The sequence below is a fragment of the Leptodactylus fuscus genome, chromosome 8, assembly GCF_031893055.1.
Source record: "Leptodactylus fuscus isolate aLepFus1 chromosome 8, aLepFus1.hap2, whole genome shotgun sequence".
Lineage (NCBI taxonomy): Eukaryota > Metazoa > Chordata > Amphibia > Anura > Leptodactylidae > Leptodactylus > Leptodactylus fuscus.
This window is the reverse complement of record NC_134272.1, coordinates 39,548,111-39,574,145: the sequence shown is the minus strand read 5'-3', so window position 1 is coordinate 39,574,145 and position 26,035 is coordinate 39,548,111. Positions and strand designations below refer to the sequence as shown.

Here is a 26,035-nt window from a genome sequence, read left to right as displayed (position 1 = left end):
GTGAAATTTCATGTTATTCATCCCTTGATGGTGGCAAACTACATAGATACAGCACTAGAACTAAGCTCAGTAATTACAGATGGTGCCTAAACCAAGTTTAGCACAAAGACACAGTGCAGTATTCACTGTCAATAAAATAAATATGATAGCAGTACATTTTGGACATGAGAAACCCCTATTGTTCTAAGGCTCGGTTCACATGCGCTTGCCACTTCTTATGGGGATTCCATTCCCCTCTCCGTAAGGAGTGCTTTCTCTCTGCATTTTTTCCCCCTTTTGGGCGGAAGCTGAACGGAAACCACATGGACTCCATGGGCTCCACGGGTTTCCTAAGGTAGCCACTTTTTTATGCGGATTATACGGTTTCTGTTCGGGGAGTCTGCTTGGGGAAACCCATGCGTAGGTGTGAACCAAGCCTAATATAATCAGGATAAATAATTATATCCAGTGCCTCACAGGTGACATCTGTTTTGAATTTTATTCTTTAGTCTATCATTGGTGTCAGTGGTTTAAAGATGTGAGATAAAAACATCTCCAAACTACTTCTACCTTTTCTTTTAGATTCTCCCAGCCGTTCCTTTGTAATCCGGTTAATTAGTTTATGCAAATGACCCTACAGAACGCCGTGGGCGTTCCCCAGGGCCTTCCAGCAGCCCCCTGCGTCATACCTTTCATTCCTCCTCTTCCAGTGCTTGTGCTCCATCTGCCCTCCTCCTCCCCACATCCTGTGCTGCCCTCTTTTCTCCAATCTCGCTCTGGCAGTTCAAATCTCAGGCATACACAAAAATGGCTGTCGGACATGCGCTACTGCACGTGTCCAAAAGCCATTTTGGACATGCGCTGGTGTAGTTTGCTGGAGAACTGAGCATACTGCTCAGTATGCCCAAGATATGAACTGCCAGACCAAGACTGGAGAAAAGAGGGCGCCACAGTATGGGGGGGGGGGGGGGGGAGGAGGGCAGACAGAGCACAAGCACTGGAGGGGGAAGAATAAAAGGTATGACGCAGGGGGGGTGCTTGAAGGACCAGGGGAATGTCCATTTGCATAAACTAATTAACCGGATTACAAAGGAGCCGCGGGGAGAATCTAAAAAGAGAAGGAAGTGGTAGAATAGCCTTTTTAAAGGTTATTCAGGCATGTTGTTATCTCAAAACCACTGGCACCAATGAAGATGCCATGGACACTTTTCGTGGCTCTGTCACCTAGTGGGAGGAGGGCAAAAGGAACTGTGAGGCACCTGGCAGGAGAACACTTAGGGTAAGTTCACACAGGGTTTTTTAGATTGGAACCTGAAGTGGAGGCCCCGCCTCAGGTTCCGATCCAAAAACCGGGTAGCCGCAACTGAAAGCCGATGCACTGCACTGGCATCCAGCCGTGCACTCTGCTCCGGATTAGGCCCAATGAATGGGCCTAGTCCGGGGGAGGGTGTGTCTTCAGGCTGAATCGCGAGGTGACTCGGTCTGAAGAATGAGCATCTACGTGGAAAAAAAGCCTCACCTTGACTTCAATGGGTTCCTATTTCCACTAGCAGAAAAAGGAACCCATTGAAGTCAATAGGAAGCTTTTTTTTCAGCGCTGAAATTCCACACCAAATTCCTTACCATTTTCCTCCGTGTGAATGGACCCTTAAAATGATTGACCGGTCAACCTCTATTATTTTTAAAGTAGGCTGGGAGATGTGAAAAAAATCATGCTCACCTATATCTGACGCTCCAGTGTCCTCCCAGGTCCAGTCCTGCTGCTCTGGTGTCTTCTAGAAGTGAAACTCCTCTTGATAGGCCTCAGCAGCTTCAGGAAGTGACCCCGGGACGTCACAGGTAGTGACTTCAAGTGTCCTTCACTGAGGCCGCTGATTTCCCTCAGTAGTCACGTACAGCAAGATTTTACTTTTTGAAAAAGAATAGACATTACCACAGAGCCCACTCTTTCTTTTCCACAAAAGTAAAACCATAGGGGCCTACTCCCCATTACTTATATAGGAGTGGTGGCTATTACCTATAGGGATCCATACCTATTATGAATAAATAAAATTTATAGTCATAAGTTAAAAAAAAAAAAAATAGAAAAAAAGTTGTCGTCCCTACCCCCTCCCCAAGCAGTACAAGTCTATGGAAGAGTACTGTCAAGGGGGGTGTTCAATATGGCCGTGTTCATCAATCTGCTCCTGTATGTTTTAGTTGTTTTGTAATATATTGAAAAATGCAAAAATAAATACCTTCATATAAAAAAAAAAACTAAAGGTCTTTGTGCTGACACTAATAATTGGTGTGTGAATACGTCCGATTCGGCTATTTTTTCCCACGTGTTTAGACTAAACACCAGAATTACTTTTGATCACAGGTATGGGAATATTGGGCTTTTGATGGAAACTGGTGACTACATTGATAAATCTGCGCATGGTTCTCGCAGGCGGCTGTACTGAGCAGTCATATTCTATTTCTGCATCCAGAATTCTACAAACCCTGTATTTTGTAGGGCCTCCTCCCAGACACGGAGTTATTTTAGGTAGACACTATTTGCTATCTGTGGAAACTTGGCAGAGGTAACGTTAGAAACTAGAAATGCTGGTTTCCATGATTCCCAGCGGTCACTTCCACCATGTCATTTCTGGGCTGCTGACGGGGGGAGGAGACCGCGGAGCCGCACCTCTACATGCGCACTGAGGGAGGGAGGGACACATAGAAGCTCTGCTGCCCGCCCGGATGGGAACCGGAGCCGCCCATTCATCAGCAAAGCCACAGCTGAGCTGAGGGGGCGGGACTCTTATAAACCGAAATGTCAGAGCAAGAGCTGAGGAAGAAGTGCCCGGGCCCCGAGACAACGTGACTTCAGCTTGCTGCTGCCATTTCCGCTACTATCAGTCACCCGTCTTAGGTGAGTGGCGCCACCGTACAGCTGGGCAATCACTGGCGGACACCTTCACTGTGTAGCGGAGCACAGGCAGCAGCAGAGGAAGGGCTCCCTGATTTCAATAGCAGGAAATCTGCGCTTTTACACAGGAAGCTGTCATTGGTACGGCCGGGGCGAGCTCTGGGTTCTGAGGTAGTGCTGGGAATGTGCGCATATTAGACAGACCGGCCACACATAGGACTAGTGACCTGCCGGTATTACTAGTGACAGACCGCCCAGCCACACAGAGCTAGCGACCTGCAGGCATCAGTGAGCGTGATTGCTGTGTGACGTCACTGGAGTGCGCTGCTACTCACTGTAGTCAGTTGTGTGGGTGAATGAGTTTTTTCCATGACTGGGGTGTGACGTCACTGCAGAGCGTTTCTAATAAGTGTGCCTGGTTCACTCTTTAAACACTTTCTCCTATTGGCAATACTGTTGCTCACTGGTGCTCACAGCCGGACACTTTTCAAACCCATTCAAATGAATGGGTTTGAAAGATGCCAGCAAGTTTCTGTCTCCTGCCCAGTTTTGGGCAGGAAATGGAAACCTGCAGAACGGACTCCCAGGTGCAGATGTGAACGAGCCCAGTGAGGCTAAACCTAGTGTAGATCTACAGCAGTGCAAACTGTGAATGTGTACAGATCTAAGTGTCAGCTGATGGGAGAACACTGTACATTTAAGTATGTCAGTAACTGGATTGTCTCCAGCTAGATTCTCTCAATTATTAATCTGTTGGGTTACTGTCAGTGTAGCTGGAAACTTGGTATGTGCTGAACAACTATCATGGGGAAGGCTACGTAAGATGATTCGTCTCTGCGTCTACAGCTTTATTTGTAAAGCTCCTTGCACACGGCCTGTCTACAGGTCAGTAAAAACCGCAATAGATGACATGCCGACTAGTATCCGTGTGTCATCTGTGGCCTTCGTTGACTCATACATAGAAATTAACTTAACAGTCACAAGTACAGACTTGTATAGGGCCTGACCTAAATTTTTTGGCTCTTTAATTCAGCCTGGAGACACGGTAGACATGGACCCGTTGACATGTATGGGTTTGTACTTTGATCTGCAACTGCGGATAGAAAGTACAGTCATGTGTAAGAGGCCTAACCATTTACCCCACTTATAAGCCAGAAGAGTAACAGTAATGGGGTTTGGAAGACTGAGTGAAAAACTAAAATTAAAAATTGAAAAATACCTGCGGCATGAAGGGGTTAAAGTACAACTGCAGCAAACAAAAATCAGTGTGTTTATGGAAAGCAACGCAAATGAGAGGTTATGTATGTTGTAGTGATTTGACTGACTTAGATGTAGCGTATTCAGGACTACATGTTGCTTAAAGTCCTTAATTGTACAAGTAAAGGCCAGTTTACCTAATCAAATTATTTTTTAGTGTTTTTTTATTTTTGTAATATTGAAAACTGAGAATTATTAAAATGCCAATTCCACAGAGCATCAGGATCCAACACACCGGCAGTGACTAAGAGAATGTGGTCAGTCATCAGGGAACTGACTGAAGTATGGCCAATCACTGATGGGGCTCTTCTGAAATACTACCTGCACTTTAATTTCACATCTATTGCACATGTGATAACACTCCAGTTATACTGTCTGAGGATTATACCACTGGCACACTTCACATGTTTTGTGTATGAATACTTGAAACTTCAGTTAAATCTTTTACTTTCTCCACTTACACTAGTTCACATCTGCATTTGTTTGTCAGTTCTTTGGGTCTGCTTGGGGGAGCTGAGGAATGGAAACCAAGTGGTTGCTGTAGAAACCCGCGGACCTCCATAGACTATAAGGGAGAACTGGCAGAACAACCCCCCCCCCTCTTGTTAGGGAGGCTGATTTCCCCTGCAACTGAGGACCCAGCAGCTCTTGTAAGACTGACACCAGCAGATCACGTGACCACCGGGTCAGAGGGTGGCACCCATAGCCATTTATACAGTGCTCATTGAGCGCTGTATACACAAAGATTGAGAAGGCAGGGAAGGGAATAAACTTTCCCTGCCATCTCTCTGGGAGCGCTGGCTGAAGTTACATCCAGCTTCAGCAGCTGCACGATTTTGTGCAGCTGCTGTGTTCTAACTGGACGTACCGGCATGTCCTGTCAGAACTAGGCAACCACTTCCCGGACACTTATAGTTTATGGGCGGTCCGCAAGTGGTTAAAGGGATCCTATCATTAAATTAAGGCTATCACTAACATGTGAATAGCCTTAAAGGCTATTCGTCTCCTACCTTTAGATGTCTTCTCCGCGCCGCTGGTCCGTAGAAATCCTGGTTTTTGCCAGTATGCAAATGAGTTCTCTCGCAGCACTGGTGGTATCCCCAATGCTGCAAGAGAACTCTCCGCTGCCGCCTCAATCTTCTTCAGGAATGGGTCTTCCGGGGGGTGGCTTCAAACTTCTAGGCCTCGGGCAGCTGACTGCGCATGCTTGCCGGCCACAAGAAAATGGCCGCTTATAATACTGTTTAAGCGGCCATTTTCTTGTGGCTGGTGGGCATGCGCAGTCTGCTTTGCTCTAGGCCCGAGCCCTAGAAGTTTGAAGCCACCCCACAAAAGACCTGTTCCTGAAGAAGATGGAGGCGGTGGTGGAGAGTTCTCTTGCAGCATTAGGGACGCCCCCAGTGCTGGGAAAGAACTCCTTTGCATACCGGCAAAAAACAGGATTTCTACAGATCGGCGGTGCGGAGAAGACCTCTAACTGTAGGAGACGAATAGCCTTTCTTAAGGCTTTTCCTACGTGTTGGGGACTATATATATATATATATATATATATATATATATATATATATATATATATATATAAATATATTTTTTTTTTTTTGGGGGGGGGGGGTAGCTCACACCTCTGACAGGCTAGTTTCACATTTCTGTTGGAGTCTTCTCTGCAGATTCCACTTAAAATCAGCACAGAAAAAAACCTAATCCACTTAAAGTGGCTGCCTACGGACCCACCCTAAACTATAATGCGGTCTGTCCATTCAAGCGGAATGGGGGATGGAATCCCCGAATGATCACCCAACGTAGGTGTTGCTGTAGCCTGAGAAACTCACCTGACATGTGAATTCTGATTCGGATGAGTCAGAAATCGCATACAATTGTGGAAATTAAGTAAAGTTCACCATAATTCTGGTATAATTTTTCTCCAAATAAACTCTAATATGTTGTACGCCATATTAGTCAAGCGTATTAAATGCTTCTGACTTGTACAAAAAAGGGGTGTGGACTCACAGTGAGGGGGTAGGGGGGATGGTGACTTACAACTCTTTCTCCAAAATGCCCCAAGGTGTTGTGTGTTTGTTTTTTTTGGTTTTTTTTCCCAACTAATCACTGGTGTAATATTAGACTTCATAGTCTAAGGCTAGGTTCATTTGCACACTTGTCACTATTGTTTGGGTCTCCTGGTGAGCCGGACTTCTCAAACCTACAAGGCCCATTGATTATAATGGGGTCTGCTATTTTTATACTGAAAGCGGCGCAGAGAAAAGTCCTCTGTGCAGGATTCTTCTCTCTGCCAACTTGTCAGTTGCAGTTGTAAACCTAGACTAACAATACACACTTATCAAACTGTTTAATTTGGGGCAACTTCATGACTCACACTGTATTATATTGCTGAAGCCAGTAATAGTACAGCATGGCGATTACCAATTACTGTGTTGGGAGGATTGGTGCTACACACGCCGACAGGTAAGCCAGCATCCAACACTACTGTTGCTGATCGGGGGGCATAGAATGGCACCTCCACCACTGATCGCTGCAATTGGTACTTCTGGACCGACTAATTACAGTGGGCAGTTGTTCAGATTAGCAGTAATTGCCCTGCTCACATCATTCCCTCTGGGAATAGCAAGCAGGACAGCTACTGTGTTGTTACTGTGAACCTCTGGTAGCGCCTCTTTAAACGCCGCAATAAACTAGACTTCTGTTGGGCCTCCTGGTCCCATCTAATTCCTCCAGCCCTGCTTCCACCACTGTGTGTGTAAAATGTATATCTCACACACTAGCCTCTGCCTGCGACTTCGTCTGCGTCTTGTTGATGATCCCCCTATATTCAGTAAATTGCTGCCGTCAATGGTTCACTTGTTTTGGCAGTTCTCAAGCTGTCCTGCTGCTGAACTTGTTCCTTGCGCTGTTCCTGTGATTGTTCCAGTATCTCGGCAGCTGGGATGCCATATAATGAGCATGGTGTTGGTGTCGCTGATCCGGCGTTTTGGTAGCTCTCATGTTGCTGCTGAATTTGTTCCTCGCATTGTGCTTGTTCTGGCAGCTTGCTGGGATGCCATGTAATGAGCATGTTGTTAGTGTCGATGATTCAGCTGCTCTAAGAGCCGCTTGACTGCTAGCTTGCTCAGTCCTCCTGAGCTGTGCTTGAGAAGTATGTGACATCTGGCTACCTTCATAGTTCTAATGGTTTTAGAATTTTGCGACAAATTAGATTTTCTTTTTTCCCGTGCATGTTTCAAATTGGCAAACTGCCAATCTGCATTAAAGATGTTTTCCCACCCAGTGTCTCGACACTGGAGCAGATACGCAAATAATTGTTCACAATGGATTTGGGATTCTGTGTTTAGATAGAGAGATGACCGACCAGGCTTTATCAGCAACCTCGGATAAGCTGCTGGCAAAAGCAGTATAATATAGTATATGAACATAAATTCATAATTCGTGAAGCGATGTCATTTACCAGAATAAAAAGTAGCCTATGTTTTAATCGAGGTTACAAAGTGTGCCAAATTTTATCCAAATCAGTTCAGCTGTTTTTGCATGAGAGTAACAAACCCACAAACGTTCACATTTATAATAGGATTTAATTTTTTATTTTTTATTTTTTTTTTTTAACTCATGGTTTTTGTGCATCCTTGTTACTGCGGCTGCCAGTGCAATCACTTTTGGGTGCTAGCTTTACCTGCCGTTACTATGTAAGGGCCCCTTCACATGGAGTATACACTGGCTGATTCTGAACGTGTAAACGTTCCGAATCGGCGGCGTTTTACCCCCTTCCGACATCTGCCGTAATAGTACGGCGCATGCTGGGTGTGTAACTATGGCAACCGCCCGGGAGCCAGGCGGCCACCATAGCCGCCAAGTGTCTACTGCTTTAAGCCGGGGACCGATGGGAGGCAATAACCCCACCGGCCGGTGATCGCCGGCGCCTGGAGTAAGCTCCAGGGCCGACGTCACATTGCCATGACAGCCGGGAGCCTTGTTAAAGGATCCTGGGCGGTCTGCAGTCTCTTTTGTAGGCTAGTCTATGCAGCAACATTTTTCCTTCAAATCCACCCCATTCTGAATCTCTTTCCAGCTTCCCAGTACATTATACAGAATAATTAATGGTGGCATCATGAAAAAAAAATTGTCCCGCAAAGATTAAGACCTCATATGGCTCTGGGAGCGGAGAAATAAAAAAGTTATGGGGTTTAGAAGGAGGGGAGTTAAAAATAAATAAATAAATGCCATCGGCGGGAAGGGTTTAAAACAGACCCCATTGCTTTCTATGGGAGCCGGCATACGTGTGCTCCCCACAGAAATGAATGGAAAAAAGCAGCCCATTCATTTCTATGGGGAGCGCACGTATGCTGGCTCCCATAGAAAGCAATGGGATCTGTTTTAGAGGACCTTTCACCGATTGGGGCACAGGCAGTTCTATATACTGCTGGAAAGCTGACAGTGCGCTGAATTCAGCGCACTGTCCGCTTTCCCGATCTGTGCCCTGGGTAAAGCGCCATCGGTCCCGATACCGTAGCGCTTTACAGTCAAAAGGGCGTTTCTGACAGTTAGCCAGGGACGCCCTTCTGCCCAGCAGTGCCTATCGCGTTGTGCTGTGTGCGCGGGGAGGTTCCTCCCTGCTCCACATTACAGTGCGATAGGCGCTACTGGGCAGAAGGGCGTCCCTGGCTAACTGTCAGAAACGCCCTTTTGACTGTAAAGCGCTACGGTACCGGGACCGCTTTAGCGCTTTACCCGGGGCACAGATCGGGAAAGCGGACAGTGCGCTGAATTCAGCGCACTGTCAGCTTTCCAGCAGTATATAGAACTGCCTGTGAAAGGTCCTCTTTAAACGCCGCTGATTCGGAACGTTTACATGTTCAGAATCAGCCAGCATATACTGTGAAGGCGCCCTTATTTTACATTACACCAGTGATTAGTTGAATTAAGTTCTTTGGATTTTTGGGAGGTGAGCTCAGTGTTGTAGGTCATACCTCTTTGCTGTGAACCCACACTCCTTTTTGCACAATCATAAAAGTATTTAAAACGCTTGGTTTTTGTTTTTTTGTGTGTGGCGCACAACATGTTTGAGGGACACTAGCAGCAGAAAATCTGATAGAACACCATGTATGAAGGTTTCTATAGCCATAGAACAGATTGCCCACCAAGACCCTACAGATATTTCAACTTTCCGTGGAAACTCGGGCACTCTTGGTTCTGCAACTTTTGTATATACCTTTAGAAGTTGACCTGTGTGTATCTCGTCTATTTTTATATTAATAATTAAGGGAAAATACTGTATGAGATTCACAGAATTAAAAGAAAAAGTAGGAAAGTTTATTATACTTGGCTTCTGTGAAGAAAATGGTTTAAATCAGTCTGGGGAGCCCTGTCCACCTTCTTGTGGCCCAGAAATAGGAAATTGGCAATCTCTGGACACAACCATAGGGTATCCGTTCTGTTCCAGTTTTGAGCTCATATCTCACCTTCATGCCAGCATCTTTATACCCACCTTTACCTGGGAAAGGGCAGCAGTCTGACTGGACAACTGGTTTCATCTCTCATTAGCCAAACAAAATAAGACTCCACATGAAGGAACCCTGAGACAGTTACACCTGATCCAAAGGCATGCAAATTAACACTTGAGTAGGGCAATAACCCTGAGACTGTCCCCAAAACAAAAGGTGAAACATGGGAAGATAAGAATGAGCAAACCTAATGATCAGGAAATGCTCACATTCCCCCCCCACACACACACAGTAACAAAGATTATAGGGATATGGTTAATTTTATTTGTGTATATACTTGAATACATGCATAAAACTAAATGTGTTTATAAGCCATATTACACTAAAATGAGACATAAAACTTGAATCCCTCTTATATTCTCGAAGGAAGGTTATCTTGCGCTAGGTTGGCACTTGTTTTCGATCTCTGGTCCCCAAGTGGACCCGAAAAATAAAAGCCCAGAGAAGAGTTCTATTGGCAGGACTTTTCTCTCTGCATGGAGAACAGAGTCCTTGATCGGTAACTCAACAAGAGTGTGACCCATAGCCTTACACTGTATATCCACAGTAGGGTTGAAGCAGCCAGTGGAAAACAAGACACATAATTGCTTTCTGCAAGCTCAGCTTCCTGGTGGTGATTCACTAAAAAACAATTCCTGACAACTTTAAGGATCTTTGTTTAAGCATGAAAATGAGTCTATTCTCATTCACTGTCGCTAGACTTAATAACTTGTACATAGAAGTGGATACAACTCTGACACCTGATAAGTTGTTTCAATTGCCATTGGCTTTGTTTTACCAAGGCAATTCATTGAAGGTACTATGTATAGGAAAGCTTGGACAGCAATACGAAGTCTCCCTGGCTAGAAGTTTCTTGTATAGCAGAGTATCTGAGTATTCTTCAAGCTTGGCATTTATTAAATTGGTTAGCTTCAGCTCCTACATCCATTTCCAAATTCAATACTAAAATAGTGACCTTATCCACATGGCAAGTGATATTTACATGAAAAAAGATCCTGTATAGATACCCTGGGACTTCAAGAATAACAGAATTGTCAAATGACTACCTGTCTTCAAGTTGGCTTATGTCTGACTGTCCTAACCAGGCCTATGTACTAGTGGCAAGTGGTGTCTCCTTGTGTAAATATAGTGCTGAGGTCTGCTTTGTGAACTGTCTTAAATGATTGGCACCCTATGAGATGGAGAGAGGAAAAAAAATATATGTATAAATTTTTTTTATTTATTTTCCTGTCTTGGGTTCAATGTTACTCGCTGCAGGTGAGATGGAGACATGACTCCGTGTCGTAGGTACAGTACTACATTTCAACTGTGTGGGGTGTTTTTTTTTTTTTTTTTTTTTTTTTTCTTCCCCCTTTCTTTCCAAAATAGGACTCAAGTCCAACCCCACGGTCCTGATTTTTAGGATAGGTGATTAATGCCAAATCGGAGGAGTCCAACTCCTGACACCCCTACTGATCAGCTATTTGCCACAACTATACAGCCCTGTACACTCTGTAACATCTAGGAAAGATTCAGGAAGATCAGTCCTATTGACGTCAAAGTGAAAATAGATACTGAAGATATGCAAATTTCATAAAGCTACACAGAAAACATCCTTATAATAAAAGGCCCTGTCTTTGCTTGCATCCGACTTCACCACCAAACCTCTAAAACTTTAGAAATATGCTAGTGAATTGTCTAGAGATTCCACTGTTATGCAGGCAAAGCTGTAGTATATGTAACAAGCTATCTCTTGCAGTGAATGCTTATCTTGTAAGTAACAACTCTTTATTTGGACAGTGTATGGGACAATCCTGAAAGATGTCTGAAATCCTCCAAGAGTTGTTGCGTGTTTCGGAGAAGGCAGCATGTATTGCTCGAGCTTGTCGGCAGGAGGAGACTCTATTTCAGCTTTTAATTGAAGAGAAAAAAGAAGACGAGAAAAATAAGAAGTTTCTTACAGACTTTAAAACCTTGGCTGATGTCTTAGTCCAGGAAGTCATTAAACATGACCTTGGCAAAAAGGTAAGAAGCCTGCATACATGATATACTTCAGCTGTCACATTGTTTATAGTGTAGTTAAAAGGTAACCACTGTTTCAATTTCTAATGAATAATTTGAGTATAATAAATGTAATATCTTATAAGAGGAAACTGCTTCTATCTGCTGTTATTGGCTCTCTCCTGCTTGCTAAATTGCTCAGTTTACTGCTTGGGTTTGTCTTCAGTGAGTACAAGCTGGTACTCGCACACAGATCCTGATACTGAACCTCCAGTGTATTCTTTGAGATACAGTTTCACAAACTGGAGACAAGCTGAAGCACAGAGTACAGGATAGGTTTGTCACGGAGACTCCACCCAATCTTTCTGGCAATCCAAAGATGAAAATGTAGGCTGCATTAGGGAAGGAGAACCCACGATGGCACACTACTAATGAATGGCACATCAAACGAAACAATTTGCTTAAGGCATACATAATGGCGTCAACATTGTTCTTTAATATGAAATGTATGTTGCATTATGGAGTGCTTGTTAAAAGATAATATACTTGCTATCTGCCTTGTTACCACCAGATTTGGAGCATAGCCTTATCATTGAATCTAAAGGATTAGTCTATTAGAAAATACCTGATGAGATGGGAATAATTACTCCTTGTCCTGACCCACTACAGCTGGAATTTATGGGATCAGTGCTGTTCTATACTACCACAGAGGAGAATGGGAATGACAAACGGTGAAGCACAGCTGAGTAACACTGTTTCTAAATCTTCAGGGTTACAGAAAGTGTAGCTAGATGTTTTATGCTGTCTCCATAGCTTCCATTCTATCTTATTGGAATTACTGGAACAGCATAGATCAGTACCACTTGGTGGTTCCCGTAAGTCCAGCCCTTGGGGCCATGACTTGGAGCAGTGATTCCCATCTCGCCAGTGATTTGGCAAGATAATACATTTTATTTATAAAGCATCAACATATTCCACAGCGCTGTACGAAATGTAGGGTACAGAAAAAGATAATTACAGAGAAAGTCGAGTCACACAATGGGACTGAGGGCCCTGCTCGCAAGGGCTTACAATCTGAGGTAGAGGGGGTGACTCAGGAGGTAGCAGGGGTAACCTAGGAGGTAGCATTGCTTATACAGTGGTCAGCCATTTTTGTGATTATAGGTTACATTCAGTAAATGCATATATAATGTAAATAACTGTATAAAGCTGTATGAGCACTCACCGGTCATGTCCTTTACTGTGCAGATGGTGCCTGGACATATAAATTTACAGTCTGATACGGCATCATATCTTGTGGGGTAATGCAGGCGCATGAACAGAGGAGGATACGTTTTAGGCATTCTAACTGCATTAGGGTTTACTCTGTGATGGGCCTGTCTGAAAAGATGTATCTTTAGTTTGCACTTGAAGCTGTAGGAACACTGGGTGTTAATCTGCCTGGGGTAGAGTATTCCAGAGAAGTGGTGCAACTTGGGCAAAGTCTTGGATACAGGAGTGGGAGGGTCTGATAATAGAAGATGTCAGTCTTAGGTCACTGAGTGAGCGGAGAGCACAGGTTGGGCATAGACAGAGATTAGGGAGGTGCAGCATTATGGAGAGCCTTTTGGATGAGGGCAACAAATTTAGGCTGCATTCACACAGAGTAACGCCAGGCGTCATTTGTGTGTAATTTGTGTGTCTTTTACGGCCGTCATAAAACGTTTACATAGAGTTCTATAGGAAAAGACGTCCGTAAATTTACGGCCGTCATTACAATGACGGCCGTAAATGACGGCTGTAAATGACGGCCGTCTTTTCCTATAGAACTCTATGTAAACGTTTTATGACGGCCGTAAAAGACACACAAATTACACACAAATGACGCCTGGCGTTACTCCGTGTGAATGCAGCCTTATATTGTATTCTGTATTGAATAGGTAGCCAGTGTAGTGACTGATACAGACCGGAAGCATCGCTGTAGTGTCTAGATGGAGTCTGGCTGCTGCATTCAGAATTGTAGAGGGGAGAGTTTAGTAAGGGGAAGACTGAATAGTAGGGAGTTACAGTAGTCAAGATGAGTGAATCAGGGTAACAAGTGTCTTTAATGTATTATGAGATACTGGAGTTTTTTTTTTTTTTTGTTTTTCCCCCCCCCCCCCCCCTCCTCTTCTGACTGGAAGTGTTTTTAGTTTCCAGGTTTAGAGAAGAATGTAAAGGGAGAGGAATCCAATGAATTTACAAATGAACTTGGTAAGTAATGATTACTTCCTATTAACTATTTGGACAGTCAAACCCCAGAGTATAAGTAGTGGAGACCCAGGTCGGGTGAGGAAAAATAAACTTATACTCTCCTCTTCTGGGTTCCCTTACTGTGTCCTTTGATCACCCGGCATCATATGCAGGCCTCTGCTCACATCACACACCCTAAGTGTACTGCTGAGGCCTTTGACGGGGCGTGTTGACACTATGATGCTTTGACCCGCAAGGTCACATGACATCAGTCAGGGGCCAGAAGAGACCTGAACAAGACACCAGGATATTGCCGGATGCCCAGGAGAGGTGAGTCTAACAGTATGTTATCTGCTTTCCTTGGTTCCCACTGTTGAAGACTATACAGTGCTCTGTTGCTGATCAGCCTTGTCAGGACTGTAATGCAGTATTATATATCCTGATTACCACTGATGGGTCACAACTGACTTCCCCTTTCCCCACAGTTTGGGAGCCACTGGTTTGTGAAAACAAAATATAGTTCATGTGCATTTTATGTTTAAAAGGGGCTCTATCACTGCAGCTCCCTATGTCTATCATAGGTCTCCATGTGCACAGTAGATCTATGCTATAATAGACACAGGGAGCTGCAGCCCCTGCTCTGCATAGATCACTACTTAGAAGACGACGAAGGACCTTGTAGTGATGTCATCACAGGTCCTTTTCCACTTGTCTGGGAGGAGACAGTTGGAGCTGGTGACTCAAAAGCAGGAGGAGGGATTTGCATAAAAGGACCAAGAGGAGGTTGTGAACAGAGTATGACGTGAGGGGCTTATGGCAGGGCTCATTTACATATACATTTAAAAGGTAATTCATTAAAGTGGTGGGGGCGGTCTTTTAACAAATGATTAGCAGGACTTGAATAGCCTTTTTAAAGGCCATTCGGGCATATGTTTATCTAAAATAGCGAAAACCCAGTGTTGGGCGGGGGGGGGGGGGCCTTTAATCAGCATTTGTTCTGAAAAGATTTGACAGTGAGAAGAAACCCTTTATCTCATTTGTTCTTTACTTGTAGGAGAGAAAATTATTGTTAAAGTCTGCCCTACAGAGGAGGAAACAGCCAGTCTACTGCAGAAGGTACTCGATAACAACGAGGCTGCAGCCAAGACCTTAGCAAAGGCTGTTCACCAGGAAGTGACTGTGACTGATGAGGCTATAAATGCTGTTAATGTGAGCATTCCTATCGATAATATTGCAGTTTGGGTGGACCCTATTGGTGAGTTAAAAAGTATGCTTTGACCTTGCATACAGGGACCTGTGAAGTTTTTTTTTTTTCTTGTAGCTGCATGTGTGTAGCATATTATATTAGAAAAAAATCTTGAGTTTTTTTTAACAGTTATCTTCATTCATAGACTCCCTTTAAGCAAATTATCTGTCTCATTAGGGCTCTTCATTTTTGAAAATCAGTACATGTTCGAATAGCTGTTAGGCTACTCTAGTGCTAACTTCTGTTCTGGTCTGAGGTTCACCTCCTTTTGAAAATGAATCCTCTTCGCTGTGTTTTCTTCATGAGTGTACTGCGTAGTATGGCTTGTAAAGTTTTAAGCAGCGCTGAGCAGCTTCTTGGAACTACACAAGCATACTGCACTTGCGCTGTAGCTTGTTCATTAAAGTGCAGTGGAGAGGATTCATTTTCAAAGGGGGAGGAGCATACCTTAGACAAGGCGAAATGCAGGCATTTTATTCATAAACGGTGGCCAGGAATAGAAGAGGTTGTTCTAGTGTAGTCTTTTTAAATATGTTCACTAAAGGGTACAAATTCCCAAAATAGGAAGTAGATATAATAAAACTTCACCTTTAATGTCTGATTAAAAAATGAAAAAGATTAAACGTTGATTCAAACCATCTTGCATCACTTAATCGTACAAAAATGTGTATACGATATTGATACACCTGAGTGAAGGACTGGATGCTATATGGACAATATCCCTCGTCTGTTAAACCCTCACTCTCTACACATCAATAACATACCAAGGTGTAAACCATGTACAGAGTCCTTAGCCCAGTAGATGAGAGGCAGTATCCTTCCCTGAGGCTACTGGCCTACTGCCACACCAACAGGAAATAAGGTTCAGGTAGAAACTGCCCTGGGTAGAAGACGCTCTGTTCAAAGCACCAGGTATGAATAACTCTTAACCACTCCCTATGCGTTTCATCTCTGATAGAGAATCTTCAGGGGCACAATTTCCAGGTATTTCCTATTACCAGCAGCAATAGCTGCTTAAACCATTCGTAAGACGGTAAGTGGTCTGACCGCCGGCAGGACCGCTCCACACACAGCGGTGAAGTGTATTGCCACTATACGGCTATTTAAGACCCAAGCCACACCTCCTACAATCAATTCGAGCCTATTACGCTCGGTATATACACCAAGCCTTCTCCGCAATCAGAAGCGTACTCTCCGATTGGTCAGATAAGCCAGTGCCCTTCCGTGTCATGTGGTAACTAAGACTACGGAAGACTCTATTCAGTGAGCATGCGCACTACCCTGCTTAGCGAAAAGAAATGCTTAACATCCCGCATTACATACAGCGCAAGCGCAGACTTATTCTCTGAATGAAAGTGAGTATAACATAAATAACCCATGCTCCGCACTGAATCAATAAAGGAGTGGTTCTGCAGGAGGGGACCACAGACCACATCTTGGTACCAATGCTTTCTGGCTGATGTTTTGAACACTTTTAACCCCTTAACGACCGGCCCATAGTAAAATTACGTCGGCACTGACAGGTCCTTCCTGACTGCCCTATAGTAAAATTACGTCGGGCAGTCAGGGAAGGATTCCCTGTCAGTGCCGACGTAAATGGAGCGGATCTTAGCTGTACCTGACAGCTAAGACCCTGCTCCATTACCCCCCATCGGAGGGGTCTCCGATCGGGGGGTTTCAACCCCTTCAGTTCCATGATCAAACATGATCACGGAACTGAAGCGGTTCCGTGATGCTGCCGGTATGATCGGCACCCCCCGCGGCGAGATCGGGGGCTGCCGATATGAAACATGCAGTCTGGGGTCTGGCCAGTGACCCCAGACTGCTAAAGACCCCAATACCTGGTTGATCCTGCCCGGGGTAAGAGGAAGTCAGACGCAGGCAGCCCCTGCGACTGACTTCCTCTAGACGCTGCAAGACACTGACAGCTGTGTCCTGCAGCGTCTAATAGAGAATTAGTGATGCTTTTATCAAAGCATCACTAATCCAAGTGTCCTAAAGGGACACATGAAAAAGTAAGAGAAAAAAAGTGAAAAATAAATAAAGTTTTTATAATAAAAGTGAATAAAGTTATAAAGCCCCAAAAATGCCCTTTTTTATAGAAAATGAATTATATTAAAAAAAAACAACAATGCATATTTGGTATCACCGCGTCCGTAACAATCTGTACAATAAAACTGAAGCAACATTTAATGTACACGGTGCACGTCGGAAAAAAAAAGGAAAAAACCCGCCGAAAGTAGTGATTTTTCGAATCTTACCTTACAAAATATGCTATAAAAAGTGATCAAAAAGTCATATGCACCCCACAACAGTACCAATAAAAAGCGCAGGTTGTCCCGCAAAAAATAAACCCCCAACCAACACTGTCAACTGAAAAATAAAAATGTTACGCCTCTCAGAAGATGGCGATGCAAAAATCACTGATTTATGTCCCCAAATGTGTTTTTATTCTACAGAATTAGTATCACATAAAAAAATAATACAAATGAGGTATCGCCATAACCGTACCGACCCGCAGAATAAAGGTCACATGTTACTTATACTGTACGCTGCATGGCGCAAAATTAAAAAGGTAAAATGCAATGCCAGAATTGATTTTTTTCTTTTTTAAATCCAGCAAAAAAGGGTTAATAAAATGTATTCAATAAGTTGTAGGCACCCAAAAATGGTGTCATTACAAAATGCATCTCATCCCGCAAACAGCAAGCCCTTATATGGCCATGTCACCATAAAAATAAAGAAAATATAGCATCTAGCAATGTGAAGGCAAAAAAAACCCAAAATCGCCAAATTATTAGAACACGACTGGCTGCATTAGGAAGGGAATATATAAACTGTGCGAGCGGATATCAGGGGATACCCCAGATTTACAGCTTATGAGCGAAAAGACACCAGAAGTGACCCCCAGAGTGACTCCACCAATCATAGGAGCTACTGGGACATAGTAGGCAATTTGGTGTCTGCAATGTCCTCCGCACCGCTTACATATTCCCTCTTCGCCATCCGCTGTGCAGTCACGTCTGGGATACTAATACTCACTACACCCCCTGAGAAATTCTTTGAGGGGTGCAGTTTTCAAAATGGGGTCACTCCTTTGGGGAATCCACTTTTCTGGTACCTTACAGGCTCTACAAACATGACATGGCGTCCAGATACCAAACATCTGAATCTGTGCTCCAAAAGCCGCATCGTGCTCCTTCCCTTCTGCGCCCTGCTGTGCGCCCAAACTGCAGTTTATGCCACATGTATGACACATGTATGACACTGGTGTATCCGGGATAACGGGCGTAATGTCATATGTGGGTATAAACTGATATTAGGGCACAGCTGGACACAGAAGGGTTATTGGGTTTTTGGAGCGCAGACGGTTTGGTTTTTGGATGCCATGACACTTTTGCAGAGCTGAAACACCAGTAAAGTGGAATCCCCTGATATGTGACCTTATTTTGGAAACTACACCCCTGAAGGATTTATCCAGGGGTACAGAGCATTTTTAACCCCCAAGTGTTGCTATAACTTATTATCCATAAATGAATACGAAGCTGATTGTGAGAGGTGAAAATGACAATTTTTCCAGGAATCCGTCCTTTCAGTGCGTAATATATTGTGCCCGACTTGTATCAGAGATGAACGCTCTGAAAGCTGTTGTGCCCGGGATACCCACTTACCAGTTTTTGGAGTGTCTATCTCTGCTGACATAAGTTGGGCACAACATACCGGGCACTCAAATGGCGAATCTCTGGAAAAATTTCATTTTTAACTTCTCATCAGCTACGATTTCATTTCTGGAAACTAAATAAATGCAACACTCAAGGGTTAAAAACGCTCGCTACGCCACTTGATAAATCCCATCAGTGGGCTAGTGTCCAAAATGGGGTGACATGTCTGCGGATTCTACTTTATTGGCACTTCAGGGGCTTTGCAAAAGTGACGTCCAAAAACCAAACTGTGCGCCAAAAACCAAAATGGCGCTCCTTCCCTTCTGTGCGCGGCTGTACCCAAATAGCCATTTCTACCCACATATGGCATTAAGTCCGTTATCCGGGGTACACCAGTGTCATACATGTGGGCATACACTGCCATTTGGGTACCCAGCAGGGAGCAGATGTGAAGGAGCGATATGTGCTTTTGGAGTTCAGATTTAGATTCTTCGTTTTTGGACACCATGTCACATTTGGGAAGACCCTAAAATTGCCCCTACAAAATGGGGTCACTTCTTGGGGAATTCCAGTTTACTGTCACCTCCAGGGCTCTGCAAAAATGTCATGGCGCCCAGAGGGTCCCTCTAACTCTGTACCCCAAAATCTAAAATGTGCAATGCACCTTCCCTTCTGAGCCCTGCTGTGTGCCCAAGCAGCAGTTTACACCCACATATATAACTTTTTTCTACCCGGGATGGCCCACTTAATAGTTTTAGGAGTGCAGGTCTCTGACAACACAAAGTGGGGGCAACGTATTGGGCACCGAAATGGCATATTTCTTTCAAAATTTAAATTTTCATTTTGTACATTAATTTTTTGGAAGAATTTTTAGGCTCAAAGTGATAATACGCCTTGATACATTCTTTGAAGGGTGTAGTTTATAAAATGGGGTCACTTTTGAGGGGTTTCCATTGTATTGGTACTTTAGGGGCTCAGCAAATGCGACATGGCACCTGAAAACTATTCCAGCAACATCTGCCCTCCAAAAGCCAAATAGCGCTCTTCCCCTTCTGAGCCCCATCATGTACCCATACAGCAGATTATGGCCACATATGGGGTATTGCCGTGTTCAGGAGAAATTGTGTAACAAACTGTGGGGGGCTTTTTCTCTTTTAACCCCTTGTGAAAATGAAAACTTTGGGGATAAAGGGACATTTTAGTAATTTTTAACCTACACATCCCAAGGTTAGTAATATCTGTGAAACGGCTATAGGGTCAAAATACTCACTATACTCCTCAATTAATACCTTAAGGGGTCTAGTTTATAAAATAGGGTCATTTATTGGGGTTTTAAATTATTTTGGTAACGCAAATCTTGTTTGAATGTGCAATGGGCCTGAAACATTTGGAAGCAAAATTTGTGTTCTGAAATCCAGTTGGTGCTCCCTTCTTTTTGGGGCCTACCGTGCGTCCGTACATAGGATTAAGGCTACAAAGTGTACATTTTTTAACACGGGAGAAGTGGGGTGATATATTTTGGGGTGTGTTTCTTCTTTTTGATGTGTTGTGTGCAAAAAAACTGGCTTTAAAATGACACATTTGAAGAAAATGAAAATTTTATTTTTTTCATCATTTGTAATAATTCTTGCCAAACAATATTTGTTTGCTCAAAATGCTCACTAAACCCCTCAAAGAATACCTGAAGGGGTCTAGTTTTACAAATTGGGTCATTTAATGGGGGTTTCTGTCATTATGCCACCTATTCCTGTCTGCAAACATCGCTTGGTACAGGAAAAAATCACAAACTCAAAATTTCCAAATTTTGCTTATAAACTTGATAAACTTCTAAATTGTCTAAATTACTCAAATATGTTAAAATTATTTCAAATATGCTTGAAACACAAAAGGAATATTTAGAAATATATAACTACTAACTTTTTTGCCCTGTATTGTGCATATGTGATATATCGCAGCTGAAAATGGAAAACATTGAAAAATTTTAAAAATTTTCCGCATTTGCGAGTTTTTTAATAAATTTACGCAAGTTATATCAGTCTAATTGTACCTTCTCAGTAAAGTACAACATGTCACGAAAAACAATATCAGAATCGCTTGGATGCGCTATACTGTTACAGAATTATTCACTGATAAAGTCACACAGGGCAGATTTCCAAAATGTGGCTTGGTCATTAAGGTCCAAAACAGGCTGGTCACTAAGGGGTTAATGTTAGTTGTGCTTTCACACTCGTGATAGCATGAGACGGATTCTACAACCCACACAAGTGGCTCAGATAGTGCCGCTCATCCTGGGTTGCACATCAATGCGAGCTGTGGCAAGGTTTGCTGTGTCTGTCAGCATAGTGTCCAGAGCCTGGAGGCGCTACCAGTAGATGTGGAGGGGGTCGTAGGAGAGCAACTACCCAGCAGCAGGGCTACCTCCGCCATTGTGCAAGGAGGAACAGGAAGAGCACTACCAGAGGACTTTATATCAAAGTGTGTGTGTGTCCCCTTCCACACACACACACACTTTCATTTTGGGAGTGACTTCAAATCCAGGCCTCCATCGGTTAATAAATTTGACTTCCATTGACTTGTTTGATTTTGTTGTAAACAGACAAAGTATTCAATGAGCATTTCATTATTTATTTTGAGCAGTTTATAATTCAATATAATTTTTAGAGACTCGGCGTTCTCAGCTTTGTCCTGTTTGGGATTGGGGCTGTAGAGTTCGAGTCAGAGCCAGTTTTGAGTAGAGTAGGAAAATTTAAAATATCAAACATTATATTGTACAATTATTAGTGTGTTTTTAAAGGGTATTGTTTGGACTCTTTTGGTCTCAGGTGCAATGAACTTAAACATGTGGCACAATGGTGCATTAAAGGGGCTCTATCAGCAAAATTATGCTAATAGAGCCACACGTGTGAATAGCCTTTAATATAACTTAAGCGGTGCCTGAATAGCTTTTTTTTTTTTTTTTTTTTTTTTTTTTTTTTTTAAATTGCCATAATAAAATAAAACTCTAAAAAAGAATGTTAATCTTGTATATTGTGGGTGGGCATTCAGGGGTCAGATGTCATCTTCAGCCACGCCTCTTCTTCCAGCGATGTCCCATCTTCCTCCGGCGCTCGCAAACTGCCATTGATTTAAAAAAAAAAAAAAAAAGTATGTCCATACACACAAGTCCAGATTCTTTAGTCCAAAACAAAAGAGTTTTATTTTCACTCACAAAAGGTAGTACAGCAACAAAGGAATCAATACAAAAATAAATGCCTGGCTAGGCTCCAACTAAACATAGAATGGGTTACCTCACTTAGAGGAACAGAATTCAGAAGCCAGTAGAATCATTCAGGACACCGCCCCAAAAATATGACCTCTGTTTGCTCTCCAGCCAAGCTCTGCCAAAGTGTTGCTGCTTGAGCAACTTCTTAAGCCTCCTTGATGAGGAGACTCTCTGCAGCTGAGTTGCTGCCGGATCATCCCCAAAGTGTGGACTGGGGGGGGGGGGGGTGGAATGACAGGTCCCACTACCAACCTACTGAAAAATCCAGCCCTTTACTGAGCATTTACCAAAATGCTCAGCAGTCGAAAGTTGTCTGCTGAGAACAAACATTCCTGGAGTTTTCTCTTCTCACCCACCTGAGTAGTCTGGGTGAGATGTACACCCCCTCCATTACCTGACCAGCCATCGGCTTACTATAGCATAATGTGTGTGTGTGTGTGTGTGTGTGTGTGTGTATACAATATTTCTGTTTTTAGCATCTGACTTTTTAATACAGCAGTGTTTTTTTTTTTTTTGTTTGTTTTCTTTTTTTGTCTGGCTCGTGGTGAATGTTAACAATGACCTTTATACTTGTACTGATTTCAGACTCTACCTACCAATACATTCAAGGGTCAGGAGATATTACACCAAAGATGGGGGTCTATCCTAAAGGTCTTCAGTGTGTAACTGTACTTATAGGAGTTTTTCTTATGGACACAGGACATCCAATAATGGGAGTGATTAATCAACCTTTTGCAGTAAAGGACCCTGTAACTCTCAGGTAAGGAAAACATTATAGTTTTTATTAACCTCACCCATTTAATTTACACTTGTGCAGCCTATAGACTACTTTCCTATTGCAGTAACTCCTCTAATCACTGACAGACTAATTTAGTTGAGTGTGAAAGTTTACAGTCTTAAAAAATGTCTCCTAAAGATATCAGGAAACAGGAATAAAACCAGTATTGCCTATTAGAGATGAGCGTGTACTATTCAAAACGTCCGTTTCGAATAGCACACACCCATAGGAATGAACGGAAGTGGCTGGCCGCTTAACCACCTGCATGCCGGCTGCGTCCAGTCATTTGTATGGGTGTGTGTGCTATTCGAAATGGGAGTTTCGAATAGAGCTCTATTGCCTAACTTTTTTGTTTCTAGTCAATGCTCACAAGAGAACATACTCTTAAAGCTGGGTTCACCTCTACATCTGGTCTGTCAGCGCAAAAATATATAAATTTTTTTTTTTTTTTTTTTTTTTTTTCCCGGAGGTGAATGTTTCTCACCCCAGTCCTTTCTTTAGAGTTGTATAGTCACGGTCTGTGTGGCACAGGTCTTGGGGAATCAAGACATCTGTATGCTGCTGAGGTGACACAAGCTGTGGACAATGGAGTACCAGGGACAATTGGAGTATGATTGAAATATAAGCCCTACCCTGAAAATATGCCTTTGTTTTTTCTTCAATTTAGATGGACAGGCCAGTGGTACTGGGGTTTGTCATACATGGGATCCAATATCTGTTCTCTATCTGCCGATAATGGAAAACCTAACAGCAAAGTAGTGGATGACTCACAGCAGAGTGTTGCTCCTGGAAATAACTATTCTGCAGTGACAAGCTCAGCTGAAGCAAAAGATGTTCTTAGAGCCCTGTCAGTGGTGTGTGGTGAAAATCTGCATTTTGCTGCTGGAGCAGGTTACAAATGTCTTTGTGTAATTCAAGATCTTGTGGATTTCTATGTATTTTCTGAAGATACCACATTTAAGTGGGATAGCTGTGCTCCTCATGCCATTCTTAAGTCTCTAGGAGGTGGAATGTTGGACCTTTCAGAATGTATCAAGTCTGCAAACCAGAATAATGACCCATGTGTCAGGCCACATCTCCTGTACAATGCTGAAGTGGAAGGAGCTAAAGGAGCAGATCGATGGGCTAATAAAGGAGGACTTATTGCTTACAGATCAGAACAACGTTTAGAGTGCTTTATGAAACACTTCCTTAGCAATTTGTATTTGCCAAAAGAACATCATTAAAAAAAAAACTTTGGTTAATGTTATATTTAAAAATAAATAAAAACTGTATTGCATGTACTGTGTACCTTATCATTTTTATCCCACACATCTAATCTAATAAAACATACTATGTATAATATAATTGCTGCTATTGACAAGGAGCAGTGCTTATACAAGCTGTGCCAATTTTACAGCTTAAGCGGACTGTCTCATAAAGAAAACCCCCGCCTATAGGTTTTATAAGGACCTGTGGGCACTACCTATATGCTCAGAGCAAAGCAAAATAATCCATTGTCCTCTAACAAGTGCTTTCTTCTATGATTTTCCATTAGCCAAGATTCCCTGCCTGAAGTAGCCATATGGCCCTGGAAGCTTAGTTGTTGTTCAGAAAGTTGTACTTTTAGTTTTGGATCCTAAGAGCAACTTGGTTTTTGTGCCACCAGACAACCACTTTACTATAAAATCCATATGCAGTAGGCTTATTCTTTAGCTGGCTGCAGGCTACCAGAAATTTATCACCTCACTGTAGTATCACAAGGTGGTCATTCAGATGTATGGCCATTCTTGTAATATAAGGATGGCTCAGGCCCAACAGAATGGAAGCCACTTGGATGCCCCTCTTCATGAAAGTAAGTGTGTGGGTCTTGGTGCAACCAAAAGATTTCCTTTCAATCTATCATGCTCTTCTCTCTCCCCAAACCTGAGATCGTGGTTATGGATCACCGGATGATTTTCTGTTTAGGGCCTGAGGTCCATTGTGCTGAGCTGTATTTCTGGAACTACTTTAAAAATATTCATGCTTTTATTTTACAAAACCATTGTGCTTATATAAAAAAAATGACTTACACTTGGGGTCCAGTCACACTTTTTTTTTTTTTTTTTTTTTTTTTTTTTTTCTGTAGCTGTTTTTTTTCAATAATGACTTGGTGACTTAAGGCTATAGTTTATTTAAATTTTCAATAAAAATTATTTGCTCTATAAATTGTAAGTATTGTTGCATCATTTCTATATCACATGGACATCAATGAATGTTATTTTGATAAAGGTACACTATCTAGAGCTGATACATGCACAATACTGTGTGTAGCACTTTTATGGAAAAGTGTGGAAAATACAGAAGTCCTACTTTTAAGGTTTGGTTCACACATGCTGATGTGTTCCGTCCGTAATGGTCCACATGAAGACCCCTACGGACGGAACACAAGCGCTGTGCGGTTCAATTACATGGGCCCCATAGACTACAACAAGGTCCGTGTGCTTGCTGCGCACCTCCCGCACGAATCGTTTGTGCTGGCAGTGCGCAGCATGCGCACGGACCCCATTATAGTCTATGGGGCCCGTGCACTTGAACTGCACAGCGCTTGTGTTCAGTCCGTAGGGTTCCTCATGCGGACCATTACGGACGGAACACATCAGCATGTGTGAACCAGGCATAAGACTGTTCCCTCCCCATTGCTACCATGCCTGATGAAATGCTGAGTGCATGAAACGGTCATTGCTTGATATGTTACCATCTCTCCCCTGATGTATTGAAGATTTTTAAGAAGCATGCAATAAAGGATTATTTGTAAATGCACTATTCTGATTATTCTGAAATATTATAATATAATGGCACAATAGTATGAAAAATCTCAGTTTAAGGGGTTTTGTTGGTAACCAGTACATACAAAGACAAAAAAAAAATGACTGCAGTGTCTTCCCGTTTAATATTCACAAATCAAGTCACCCTTGTTGGGCTTTGCTATTTTTCTTGAAATGGTTATTTGCATTAAAAAAAACAAAACACAAGATAGACATACATGCAGCGTTAGAACTATTTCCAATCACTATGATATAAGCAGTGTTCAGTGAAATGACAGAGTGCAGTGAAATCAGTGGCCAAAACTAACAGCACTGATATCTCTCCAATACAAAACTGAAAATGCGCTGAATTCATATATCTTAGAGGCATTAAATTTATTGATCCCTACCATTGAGGGAAATTTTAGACTCTCTATTGTTTCCTTGCCCTTAGTTTAATTTAACATTTTTTGTTGGTGTAGGGTTGTATCC

At 42.8% G+C, this 26,035-nt stretch overlaps 2 protein-coding genes across 2 annotated transcripts in view; one reads left to right on the top strand and one right to left on the bottom strand.

Moving 5' to 3' along the window:
- The window catches only part of HIBCH (3-hydroxyisobutyryl-CoA hydrolase), a 285,341-nt gene that overhangs the window by 128,800 nt on the left and 130,506 nt on the right, over positions 1-26,035 (bottom strand). The gene's annotated exons all lie outside the window — the stretch shown is intronic.
- Positions 2,681-24,791, top strand: INPP1 (inositol polyphosphate-1-phosphatase). Its single transcript, XM_075285158.1, has 6 exons — positions 2,681-2,875; positions 11,419-11,643; positions 13,791-13,851; positions 14,885-15,085; positions 22,586-22,760; positions 23,446-24,791. The coding sequence occupies exons 2-6, from the start codon at positions 11,440-11,442 to the stop codon at positions 24,002-24,004; spliced, it is 1,200 nt and encodes a 399-aa protein (XP_075141259.1). The 5' UTR covers positions 2,681-2,875; positions 11,419-11,439; the 3' UTR covers positions 24,005-24,791.

Excerpts from the sequence above, each read along its gene's own strand:
- INPP1 (XM_075285158.1), top strand. The coding sequence starts at position 11,440 with ATGTCTGAAATCCTCCAAGAGTTGTTGCGTGTTTCGGAGAAGGCAGCA. Across the intron at positions 11,644-13,790 it reads AACATGACCTTGGCAAAAAG|TTTCCAGGTTTAGAGAAGAA; the intron begins GTAAGAAGCCTG and ends AAGTGTTTTTAG. Across the intron at positions 22,761-23,445 it reads AAGGACCCTGTAACTCTCAG|ATGGACAGGCCAGTGGTACT; the intron begins GTAAGGAAAACA and ends TCTTCAATTTAG.